Here is a 12977-nt window from a genome sequence, read left to right as displayed (position 1 = left end):
ATCCTTCTGCAGCTGCACCTACCAAAAGTAAGGCCGAAATTGTGGATTGCAACCACTGGAATAATGCAGTGTGTGCGCGGAAAAGTCTAAAGCTGCGCATGTGTTTTAAAGGGTGCAAGGACTTTGAACGCCTTCATTTATTTGGTATGTATTAATCTTTGTTTTGTATTGTTTATTAAAACCAGTTGTGTGGTTTTTTATTTTCTGCATGTTTAAGGAAGTCTTCCCCGTAAGGCTTTAGTAGTCCAACTCCAATTCCATTTCCAATTCAACAAATCAGTTTGTAAGGAAGCTGCAAGCGAGAGGTGGGGTAGAGTTCGTAAACTGTAATCAATCTGAACTTCGTATATTACTAAAAATGATTTCGAAGAACTAGCTCATGGACTTTTGCTTAGTAAAGTAAGTTTCATCTGGGTGCTTCGCCCGGACACAGGTTATGATGAAACATGTATCATGCCGGTCGGATTTGAGGACGAGACTAAAGATAGAGGGTTGATGGTGCCATGGTGCTCTCAGATTGAGGTGCTTTTGCATCCAGCTGTAGGAGGGTTCTTAACACATTGTGGATGGAATTCCGCACTTGAAAGCATGTGGTGTGGTGTTCCCATGTTGTGTTTTCCTCTATGGACTGACCAAATCACTAATAGGAAACTAGTAGTTGATGATTGGGGGATTGGACTAAATCTTTGTCATACAATTAAACTCGTCACAAGGGCAGAAGTAGGGGAGAAGATCAACTGTCTGATGTGTGGAAATTCGGGTGATGGATTACCAAAACAGATCAAGAAAGTAAGGCAAACTTTAGAGGATGCATTGGCTGTAAATGGGTCATCAGAAAGAAATTTATCTCAATTCATTTGCGGTGTTAAGGAAAAAATTAGGACACGAGCGTGACTTCCACATTGCCCCTGTAGGTGTTCTCGGAGGCGATTATGCCACTTTCTCTGTGGTGCATCAAGTCCCAATTATTGCTCTAATAATCGACAACCCTTCTACTATGTTGTTGCCCTACTCCATGTTCGTTCGTTCCATTAGCTCAAGTTGTATCTCAAATATTCCGGAACTAATCATAAGTTTAGCTCCACTACTTTGAGAACATTAAGTGACACCTTTTTTACTTCAAAAACAGTTTTGCGCCTTGACCCGATGGAGCATTTGAAGCGTGGATTGTTCTATCTGTTACGCTCTTTTCTGTTCTGGACTTCGCATGCTATCGATCATACTAGTAAATATGCCCACGCGTTGCTACTAGGCTTGAATGCACCAACCTTAATAACATGAATAAGACACATTTAACCTTAAAAAAAAATACCTGTATTTCACCTGATTTTTCAATGACATACAGATGCTTGTATTTCACCAGTACATAGCTGCCTGACATTTGTTGTCTTCTTCGGGTTCAAGATCCTTGTATTGTCTGAGACGTGAACGAATCAGAAATCGTATATTCTCTCAGAGAGATAACAAAGATACCAAAAACAAAGAGGCAATGTCACATTGTTTTGCATGATCTTGAAAATTGGGGATAAGGTATTCAAAGTGCTAACAAAGACGTGCAAATGGTATTGAAATGCTAAAAGGGGCATTTTGAATAATTATATGATGCGGCAGTTGATACGTACCTATTACATCAATTACTATGACTAAATGACGCATCAATTCCATCATTATGCAATAAAAAAAACATAGGGCTAACGAATATAATCAATCATTCTAACATTCTTCCTAGGTTATCCAATCTAGATGATGAAAATAGCTAATTTCGTTGAGCAATTAACCGGCTTAGCCAACCCTTCCTAAAGAGATATTCTTCATGCTTCACGTCTCTTAACTGGAGCTGTAATAGAATTCTAGCATAGTATCCCAAATGCTATTGAATTGAATGACGAAAATGCCGAATTTCTAAATAGCTCATCAGTATACTTGTGATTTGTGAATGAAGGTTTTGGATTGTTTTGTATTCATGAATAACAATCATATGCTTGACAATTATCGTGCTAAGTAATTACCAATCACATATTTAAAATCTAGGCATAAAAGCTTTAGAAAGATAAATAAAAAATCCATATAACTAAATAGGCTTTGAATATGCTATCAGGGCACATAATTTATACCTAAAAATGGCAACGAACCAGCTTCTTCCTCCCATGACCCGAGTTTCTGAAATTTCCAAAGAAAATAAATCCATTAGCAATTGAGAGAAATTCGAGATATACAAATCAAAAAGCAGAGGTGCAGAATGTTCAAACCTAATTACACCAGAATCTCAAAATGACCGATGCCCCGGAAATAGCCATGCCCGATTGCGCCTCCTCGTTCCCAGTTTGCTCTAAAATGGGGGTTTGACTCATAGTTTGCTCTGCAATGGGAGTTTGACTTATAGTTTGATCTGCAATGGGAGTTTGAGTTATAGTTTGCTCTACAATGGGAGTTTGAATCTTGACCGAATAAAACTATTGATCGAAATTGTTCTATTTATTAATAATTGTTCAGAGATATAATCATACCAAACAGAAAGACTCAATCCATTGCTAACATCAGCAACCCTAATTTCCTACCAAAAAGAACTTAGCTTAGTAGATTTCTTAGGAAACGATTCTTAGTTGCTGTGAACCACGGACTACACAACTGAAACAGAATCAGATTAAATAAGAGCACTTTGAGTAAAGAAAACAAAGTGAAATCTGTTTTCCATGCAAAGAATCTCTTCGCTCTCCTGCTGAAGACAAAAGATGAAAGATGCAAACAAAATATAACAATATAAACATAAATTAAATATAACTCAAAAATACAAATAAAACCAACAATAATCAGCAAACAAAAACCCTGAACATTCAGATTTTTCAGATGAAACCCAATTTCCACACAATAAATTCAAAATCCCATCAGAGAAAATCAAATGCTAAATCCAAAACCTGCATTCTCATAAAAATAAAAATAAAATAAAATAAAAAAGGTAAAAATATCTGTACAAAGAAAAACCCAGAAAAGTAAAAAAGAACTTGAATACCTGAGAATGCGTGGAGCCGATGAGCCAGAGGCAGTGGCGGTCGATGTCGCGCAAGTCGTTCTTGGCTGCTATGAGCTGACTCAAAGGGGATTTGTTGGGCTTTTTGGCGGCGGTCCACCATGGGCCCTCGTACTCGGCCACCTTCATTTGCAGGCGAGAGAAAGTTCTCCACATTTTGTGAACTCGAGGCCTAAATTGGAGGCCATGGTTGAGAGAAATTGGATGAGGGACAGCTAGGGTTGAGAGAAATTGAGCGGCTAGGGCTTTTTTTTTAAGAGAAGATGAAATAAATGAGAGATTATGAAGAAGAATATGGGGGTGAGCAGCGCTGGGGCTAGAGGTTGAGAGAAATGAAGAGAGAGAAGTCTCTTGAATTTGAGAGAAATGAGAGAGAAACTACGCATCTGTGTAAAGGGGAAGGATTTGCAAACCCCTGAAATCCCTCTCTCTGCAACGGGCACCCTACCTAATATTAATCAGAACGACTGACCTTCGCAAAGAAATGCACAAATCGGTTTACAATCAAACGCTGACCTTCGCAAATACTAATTCACAAACCCTAAATCCCTAAACCAGGAATTCACATAATAAAAAAAATAAAAATAAATAAAACTCTAATTCAGAAATTACCTAATCTTTTGCAGGATGATGGTATGGTAGTGTTTTCGATGGCGGTGATGGGGCAGTGGTGGTCGCGACGGTGGTGATGGGGTGACGATGGTGAATCGTGATGGTCTGAGCTGCATAACCGTGAGCAAGCGACAAAGAAATCAGAACGCAAAAACCCAAGCCTGTTTTCGACAGCGGTTGCGGATTTGCGAATGCAAGAATTTGAACTTCCATAAACCCACCATTGTAAAAACCCCAAAATCCCGAGATTTATACGCAAAAAAACATAATTTGAAAACCAAAGACCAAGGTTAACCGATATAGCAGAATAATTCAACAAAATATGTGCAAATAGTTTATACCAAATCCAAATTCCTAAAATCCACAAAACACAAACCAGAAAATACATATCCAACATCACAGAAATTAGAGAATCTTGAAAAAAAATTGAGGTCTAATTCTCTTTTTCACAGAGATGAAAATCTAAATAAGGATTCCCCTTGATTAAGCTCTGAACGAAAAAAGGTGTATGATTATATACCTCAAAATGCGAAAGAACCAAGTTCTCACTCCAATGATCCAAAATTCTAAAATTCTGAAACATAGTAAATCCATTAGCAATTCTCAAACATGCTAAATTTAGACAGAAGGTAAATAACCATAATCCAATAATCTAAGAACGTGTCAATTTAACAACCATAATCCAGTAATATGGGACAACCACTATCCCTCCCCAACCCCAACAAACCCCCGCGCCCCCCCCCCCCCCCCAAAAAAAAAAATAATAATTAATTAAAAAAAAAAAAGTTGGTCTGATGATTGACTACACTTAGAGTCCATTGGGATTTTAGGGTATTCTTACAAGTTCCAAAAACTGGGGTAGTTTTCTTGTTTGCAGTCTTTTTTTATCAAGACTTATGGAATAAATTAAACACACAAACATGTATAGACACATAGAATAGATTAAACAGAAACGACTACCTCATCATACAACATTAAAAATAAACCAACCCACAAATGAGTTTGGTTTGCTGCCAAGTTGAAAGCAAACAGCAGCAGGAATTGAAGGCACCAAGTTTAAAATATGAGAAAACTCAAACCAGCACGCAACTGAGCTAAATTCAACTACATGGTTCGGTTTTGTCGACCCAATTTCATAAAACCAACTACCAAACCAACATCCATTTTCACTTCATTCAATGGTTAAAGAAAATTTTGGCCAACTCATGTTGAAAAGGAAAAGAATGAATCGCTGATTAGGAACATGGATAATTAACTAATTAAATCTAAATGCATCTAATTCAGCATCAATTCAACAATAACTTCTTCTGGTTTCAAGAACTCATCTCTTACATAAGAGTAATATAAACCGCATTTTTAATTACCTAAATGAGGAAAAATTAAAACAACCAAATCAATGTTTATTTTCTTCCTGTTCCATTGTTTTATCGGCAACCAAACAGTTCGGGGAAGGAAAAGGATTGAACCCAATAAGCAAAATCAAAACTTTTTTCTGCCAATTCATTCTCTTCACCCAGAAGAAGAAGATTAAACTGACAGGAGATAAACAGACAGCATTTTGTGGATTCTTTAAACAGTACCAATTACAATGTTATCTACTCACACCACACCACACCACAACACTGGAGAGTTAATTCATTCCAAATAGAAATTAGAAACCAACAAACTGGGAAAAAGGAAGAAAACAAAAATCTGTTAAAATTTGAATTTATCCCCAAAAGCCAAGTCCTCCCACTCAACAAACAATCTCCATCGTCAAAACTGTTTTCTAAATATTCCTATCGTCAAAACATGAAAATACGAAGTTGCTAAAAACCTAAAACTCAATCTTCTTCATATATGCACAGAGTAACAGCTGATTTACAAAGGAAATTAAATATAAGAGCATAGCTAATAAAACAGAAAAAATATAGAAAATGCACCTCCACGGTTTGGATTCTATGGGCTTTCCAATCAACAATTCCTCCCAATTTGAAAACAGCTTCTTTAACTGATTCAAAAGGAACAATTGTATCAATAAGACCTCTGTTCTTAGCACTCTTAGGGGAATCAGTGACTGCCGATTTTCTTGCAGAGAAGCTAGCAAACTTTGATTGGGTGATGAGACTACATTGTTCACAAATGCCAGCTTAGCACTCTTATGAGAATAAATGGCATCAGCTTCATCATTGCTAAAAAATCTTTAGAAAAGGAGAAAAAAAAAAAATACTGCCTATCAGATCGAAAAAAATACTGCCTATCAGATCGGAGGAGACATAATCGAGCAAATCGGGGGAGATTTTTACCTGTGGACTTACAGCTTCTATCAGACTTCTGAGCTTCATCTTCTTCCATCATCGTGATTCTGCAAGCCGCAGCTCTCTCGAAGCTCTCTCTCGTAAAACCAAAATTGCAATCTGAACGGAAATGAAGAGGCGGTCGCAAATTTGTAAATAACGTGAAATCCAAAAAAAGCAGGGGGCTGTACGCGGCTGGCGAGACTGAGAATGGCTAGAGAGAGAGAATCGGTGAGGGATTTGAGCGAAATTACAGAGTTGTGCGGTAACCCATTCCTCCCTCTGCCATTCTCTCCTCACCGACCCTGTGCGGTAACCCATTAACCCCAAAAAAATGCACACAACCATGGTTTCTCCTCTCTCTCTCTCTCTCTCTCTCTCTCTCACAGTCGAAACCCGTAGCTCCCATCTCTCTCCAATCTGTCAGTCCCTCTGTCCCCCTCCTCTCTTCCCCCCAACAACCCTCTGACCGATGCATCAGCCACAGGACACCCACCAGCACGTCCCTGCCGAAAACCCAGATACAGTCGAAACCCGTTCTTAAGCCCAGTGGCAATCTTGTAAATAAAACGAAAATTGGGCTGAAATCAGACCGGTGGCAAGCTCGTAAATAAAGTGAAATGTATCCAAAATTGCACTCCCCCTACTTTAGACTAAACTAGAAAATGTGTCCGCACGTTGTTGCGAGACTTGAATGCATCACGTTGAACTCCATAAATAAAGTACATTTTACCTAAATAATTCAGTACCATCATGAATGATGTGAGGAATAAATGAGTAAATGAGTTGGTAAGATATGTAGCTTTGTTTTTATACACATTCAACTAAGCTGGTTTGGAAAGACATTGCACGATGAACAGGATGAAACAAAATAATTTGGTTTCCTAATAAACAAAAGTAACATGTAGTTAACACAAATCTTGCTCTTGTAGTCAAGGTGGGAAAATATATATCTTGTAGGTTAGGCACATGTTTGAACAATTGACAAAAAACATAAAAACTGTTTTGTTCTTAGTTTATCATCTAAGTTTTCAACGACAAACGTGCAAAGCAAAAAACAAGCAGGACGCTTGTTTCCGTAAGAAATATATGTAACATGTAGTCGATAGATATTTTGCCCTTGCAATTAAGATGACAAAATATATGGCTCGCAGCTGAGTTATCTATTTCAGTAGTGAACCAAAAAAAAAAAAGTGTTTTGTTCTTGTTCAAACAGCTAAGTCTTGAAGCAAAAATGTTGAAAGCTAAAAACATGTAGAACACCCTGCAGAAATCGATCATGGAGATTGCGACGTTCACTTTTTGTGAGAGGGGACATCTTCATCACTATAGCAAAGAATATAAATAATAGTTTAATAATTGTTGGTATGATTTTAATAATTGTTAGTATGATGTTTGTTATGTAGGTGTATGCGTGAAAAACAAATAGTAATTTACCTTTCTTTAGTTTTTTTTGGTTTGAGAGTTTGTTTTGAGTGTAGCTATCAGCACTTTGTCTGCTGGTTCAATTTTGGGACAACCAGATTGTGAAATTCTCTAGCGATTTTGGCAGAATTAGTTGTCTCTGTTTGGTCGTTGCGAGATTTTCTGTTGTGAATCAAGGCATAAATTTATAAGGTTAGAGAGAATTGTAAGAGTGACGAAAGAGTGGTGTGAAAGTTCTTAAAGAGTAGCAATACATTTTTGTATACCCAAAAGAAGCATAGTTTGTAAGATTTACACATGAGATCATTAAGCAAGAGGAAAACTTTACCTATTAGATTTGTTTGCTTGATCAAGAAATAACGCTCTCTTTGAAGTATTTGTGGGTGTAGCTGATTGGGGTTGTTGATATAGTCACTGGGAAGGTGTCAATGGGATGGGGGTTACTTCAGTCATAATTTGTTTTCCTGCGATGGTAGCAGTTGTTTGTGGTGTGACAAAAGCAATTGTTGGGCTTGAGAGAGGTTGGTTTTGGAGTAGTCCATGAACAACGAAGTTAGTGTTTTGATTTCCAAAAGAGAGTTGGAATTGTTTTGTCTCGCCGATCAAATTATTCAAAGCTGGCGGAACTACGAAATGATCCTTATATCCATCTTCTATCACCAGAGTGTGGCAAGAAACACGAAGTATTTTTTTAGCATGCCTTCCTATCATGAGGAAGTTATGTTGATTCGTGCTATCTTCCACAATAAGATCTATTTTGAACCTAGGTAAGATGAGGATATTTGGTTGTTAGTGAAACATTACTGCCAATATCAATCTTGTAAGCAATCTAGCAAATGTAGTAGAATCATAGTAATGTAGGGTATACATGTATAAAATTGACAGAAAGACACAAATTATTTAGAAATAATTTATTTTGCATCAACATATTGTGCAGAAAAAACAGTGTATGTTTCAAAGTTTGAGTTAATGAATCATGGAACAATATAATAAATTGATTTTAGCCCCTAATTCTATAAAATTGAAGTACAAATGGAAATGACGGTTCCCAAACTTTGGAAGGCATACTTTAACAATTAATATGATGTTCTAAAGTTGTGGACTGGAAGTTTAATTTCAAACTATTAAACACGTGTAAATATGAATTACCATGGATGTACACCATAGGGGTATCGTTTGCATACATGAAGGATCATTTATGTATTATCATTATGGTTGTTCTGGAACTCTTTAGTTCTTTAAAGGTGTGAAAAACAATATAGGTGCAGACTACCGTAACACATTATAGCAGATATATTTACAATAATGCTAATAATATACCCCCAAGGGTGAAATAGTAGTAACAACGTAATGATTGAGGAGACGATCTTTATTTGTCATAATCGTAAGATAATAAAGGAGTTAGCAAGTTAATATAACGATTAGATGTAAAATAGGTGTAAAAGTGTATTACCATGGTTCGAGTAATCTGTTTATGAAACCATGTTCATTGCACTCAAACGATTAAAAGTTTTTCTTGACAGCTTTATGGTAGGACAAGCATGATTTGTACCACCAACACTTAGTCAAATCGAATCCAACAATAGTTGCTTGGCATACGAAACTTGCATTATGTTATGGAAACACACGGTTTTCAAATCATTAAAGACATTTAACAATCACTTTGCAAACATGTAGTATAAACAAATAGAGAAAAAAAGCAAGACATGGTCAAGTTAGATGCAGCTCGAAAAATCTGTTTTTTTGGTGAATAGGTTCTTGATGACAAACTAACCTTGTGCAACGTAAGATCAAGTAAGAGCAATTCGTCAATTGATTTTGACTCAAAATTAGCACTGATTGCATGGCCCGTATACGTCTCAACTGAGATGGGTAGGATTTGAACAGGTGATTTGAAATGCTTAAACCTATTTTGTGCATGTTTAGGGTGGGAAAGATTAAGCGAAGAAATATAAATGTAAAAGTTATTAAAGAAGGGTTGTCGAGTTACTTGTGTTTGTATTCGGAGAGCTGTGGAATCTCCAGATTGAAAACACAAACAGTTGATTATGTGCTTCTGAGAACAGATTTTCCTATAAATATAACATAACAATCAACAAACTGATACTTTAAGTAGTTAGATAAGGCATGGCAGGGTATAACCTTGGTATTGTTTTACTTTGAGGCAAGTCAAAGCAACAAAAATGGGTGGCAATAGTGATTGTATTCCAGTGTTCTCAAAGCTTGTTGCAGTCTCTCCCCATAAGGTTATTCTCACTGTTTCGTCTCTGTAAGTAATAGAAAACATGACGGTTTTGTATATGTCATAAATACGGTGCCATATAAATAATATTCAGATTTTAAGGTAAATAGAAATTACCTAATATTTTGCAAGTTAAGATTTCTCTTATTTGCAACTCTTGTGCTTTGGATAGTTATGTCTTTAGTCGACTGCACAACCGTTAGGCAACCAAACACATCTACATATAATATTAAGTGGCGGGAATGAGTGCACACCGAAGCTGACAAAATAATTTAAATAATAATTTAAGATGTTTGTGCGGCACTTGAAACTAAATTTGTTACCTGTAAGCTCAACATCGTTGTTGATTCTCCAATGAAGTTGATCAAGCTCAATTAAATTGAACCAGTGCATTGGGAGCTTTTGACTTGTTTTGTGAACAGGAACAATAGTGGTTTTCCTATTCAATTTGATCATGGTAGCATGAGAGACAACCTTGCTTGATCTCCTATTGTGAATGACACAAAATTTACTGATTTCGTATGCATTGAAGACACTTAGATGATTCAAAAAAAATTAGATGTCTCGACCATTCATGGTTTCATGAACCGCATCTCCCTTTTAGAAGCAAAAATTAAAAAGCGGACATAATGAGTGGTATAACATTTAACGCATAGAGTTTAAGAATCATGTAAACAGCCAATATAACATAGTTGTGGCTACTTAGACAGCATTTAAGATTATATGCAAGATAACAATGGAGATTACTCCAAGAATCAAATCAGTAGCAGTCGAAGCAACCTTGCAAAATCACATTTTGTTTAATTTGTATAGGTTAAGAAACAATGAAAAAAAATTAAGGAAAAGAAGAATTGTTAGTTCATACTTAGTTTTGTTTTTACAGTTATATAAGCTTCCTCACACATAACAAAATATAATATCTCTAGTGAAATGCAATGACAGCAAAAGTGTGCATGGTTCACCATGAAATTTGTGTTTTTTTGAAGAACAAAATTGATTGAAAGCTATGCTATTGTATGGAGAAAATAGGGTTTTCATTTGTTGTCTATCTGCATGAATTTGTTAACCCAACATAAAAATTTATGCTAAGGATGAAGATTGTATTTAGGAAAACAAAGTGTATAATTGGGTAGCAAAGTGTATAAAGTAGTTTGTTTGTGAAATTATTATATGTTTGATCAAAAAGTTTGTTGTACTAAGAACATGGCGTGCACAATTGGATATGTAAAAATGCTATCATTCAACGATAAGTAAAAAGGTGTAAAAATCTTACATCTTTATCAACGAAGACATAATCAAGACTTATAGGTTGAGGATTATCTCCAATGCTTTTCGAGACCCATATTCTGCATACCCTGATCTGCAGTTTGTTTGCTGGCTGGTATGGCATCAGAAAACGAATTGGTTGCTCCTCCATTAATCTACATATATAAACAAATCATTAGCTAATTAAAATCAAAATTGAATAAGGTGATTTAACAAAGAAATGGTGGAGTCATGTTTAGAAAAATAAACAAAAGGATAACTTAATAATGCAAAGTTATACCTTCATGTAAATGTTTTAAAACATCTTTGTAAACTATGTTTTTTGTATAACCGTAGGGCATGTCACTATCGTGAGCAATAACAATTTTGAGACCATTGGTTGAGGTGACTCTGGATAGTGCAACATATAGTTGTCCATGTAAAAAAACAATTTGCGACAGATATAGGCCAACAATTTTTAAGGATTGTCCTTGGCTTTTGTTGATTGTCATTGCATAACAAATTTTTAGAGGAATTGTTGCCTTCGTAAAGTAATGGATATTTATGCTGAGATGATTCAGTAATTATCCTAGGGATACAAACTCTTTCACTGATGTTGCTTCCCGTTATGATTGTTGCTTGTATAATTTTTTTCGTTTAATTGCGTCACAACCAATCGTGTTCCATTACACAATCCATCGCTTTGGTTTAAATTTCTAAGCAACATCACTAGGGTGCCAACTTTCAAATCTAACTAGTGGTGTGGTAAGCCAGGTAAATCAAGTTGGTTTAGAAATTTATTTGGCTAAAGCACATCTAAATTTTCTGTTGAAGAAGACACCGAATTAAAACTGAGATAGGTACGATTTTCGCCAGACACCAAACCCAACATAAAAGCGTTTATTTCAGTTGTTGTATCATTTCGTGGTATCACAACAGATCTTTCTTTCAAATATGGCACATCTCATAAATTAGTTTTGAAATTCGTATACACAGCTGAAACCATGGTTTTGATGGGATCTTCATCAAAACAGATAAGAAATTGCTCTGGAATTTGAACCCAAGAGCTTTCTTCATTAGTTGAAGATAAAGAGTTAGCAGCAGTACCGTTTCCAATGTCTAATATCCACTTTTCAAAATCAGTGAGTTCTTATTTTTCTCTTTCGTCTAAACTTGTTTTTGAAAGCCTCATGTTTTGCTTCAAAAAAAATTTGTTAAATAGGGCCAAAGGTATGAACTCGTGCATGAAGTTTCGACAATGTCAACGACACTTTCGTTTGGAACAACAGGAAGAATTTTCTTGAAATCACCTCCGAAAAGAATCGGCTTACCTCCAAACGGCAAATGGTCAAAACCTAGTGTTGACCCTTTAAGCACTTCACGAAGGGAACTTTCTAGAGTTTCAAAACATCGTTTATGATTCATAGAGGCTTCATCCCAAATAATGAGAGCAGCTTCGGTAATGAGTTTTGCAAGATGAGTCCCTTTTTTTATTTCACAAACCGAACAATCTGTAATGTTGATAGGAATTTTAAATCTAAAGTGAGTTGTTCTTCCACCAGGAAGCAAGAGAGAGGCAATACCAGATGAAGCCACTGCTAAAACAATTTGATTTTGGGATCTAGTTCTGGCTATGATGGTGGTCCACAAAAAAGTTTTGACTGTTCCACCATGACCATGCACAAAAAAAAAAGGCCAGATTTGTTGTTTCTACGACAATGTCATAAACATATTTTGCTCTGAATTTAATTGCCTAAACAGTATTAAGTGCTCATGTTTTAGTGAGTCAACATCGTAATCTAACTATTCCTTTAAACTCCTATTCGTAAGTCTATCCATCATCAAATTGTTTGGTTGTGGTAGGTGATGCTTCGATAAAGAACTATTCGAAGCAGCAAACAATTTTTCTAACTCGTACAAAAGTGAATTTTTAAGTTGATCTTGGTATTTAGAGACATCTTGTAGGCCAAAAACATTGATCATGTTTTTCGAAATGTCATCGCACATCGTCTTCCAATGTGTTTCAAACAAAGTTGATAGGTTAGCAACATCACAAAAGAGAACCAATGTGACAAACAATTGCCTCAATTGAAATGATGATGCAGTGATAACCGCTTCTAACATAGCGCTATTCCATTCCTTATCATCC

At 36.0% G+C, this 12977-nt stretch overlaps 1 protein-coding gene across 27 annotated transcripts; it reads right to left on the bottom strand.

The window, feature by feature from the left end:
• Nucleotides 1-241: 241 nt before the first annotated feature.
• On the bottom strand, nt 242-6430 carry LOC103927458. Of its 27 annotated transcripts, none has more exons than XR_007252048.1 (9): nt 5926-6430; nt 5563-5630; nt 4161-4214; nt 3641-3750; nt 3011-3500; nt 2508-2554; nt 2250-2389; nt 2115-2160; nt 242-1417 (listed from the first exon to the last, which is right to left on the bottom strand). XR_007252048.1 is itself a non-coding variant. In XM_048567640.1 (7 exons), exons 1-5 carry the CDS (start codon nt 5975-5977, stop codon nt 3268-3270), a joined length of 609 nt encoding a protein of 202 aa, XP_048423597.1. In that variant the 5' UTR covers nt 5978-6430; the 3' UTR covers nt 1980-2160; nt 2250-2389; nt 3011-3267. The 27 variants fall into 27 exon arrangements, 1 of the variants encoding a protein (XP_048423597.1); XR_007252031.1 differs by lacking the exon at nt 2508-2554 and adding an exon at nt 5751-5820 and having other exon boundaries at nt 1274-1417; XR_007252027.1 differs by lacking the exon at nt 2508-2554 and having other exon boundaries at nt 1274-1417; nt 5563-5820.
• Between the last annotated feature and the right edge of the window lie 6547 nt (nt 6431-12977).

This window comes from the organism of the source record quoted next, unplaced genomic scaffold (assembly GCF_019419815.1).
Source record: "Pyrus x bretschneideri cultivar Hongxiangsu unplaced genomic scaffold, Pyrus_bretschneideri_v1 Contig45, whole genome shotgun sequence".
In the NCBI taxonomy this organism is placed as follows: Eukaryota; Viridiplantae; Streptophyta; class Magnoliopsida; order Rosales; family Rosaceae; genus Pyrus; species Pyrus x bretschneideri.
This window is presented reverse-complemented; position numbering and strand designations above follow the sequence as displayed.

Bases quoted from the DNA above. Each gene is read 5' to 3' on its own strand.
- LOC103927458 (XM_048567640.1), bottom strand. From the start codon at position 5,977: ATGATGGAAGAAGATGAAGCTCAGAAGTCTGATAGAAGCTGTAAGTCC. The intron at 4,215-5,562 runs GTGCATTTTCTA...ACTATGTTTCAG, and splicing joins ATAGAATCCAAACCGTGGAG to AATTTTAGAATTTTGGATCA. The intron at 3,751-4,160 runs GTATATAATCAT...ACGGTTATGCAG, and splicing joins TGGTTCTTTCGCATTTTGAG to CTCAGACCATCACGATTCAC.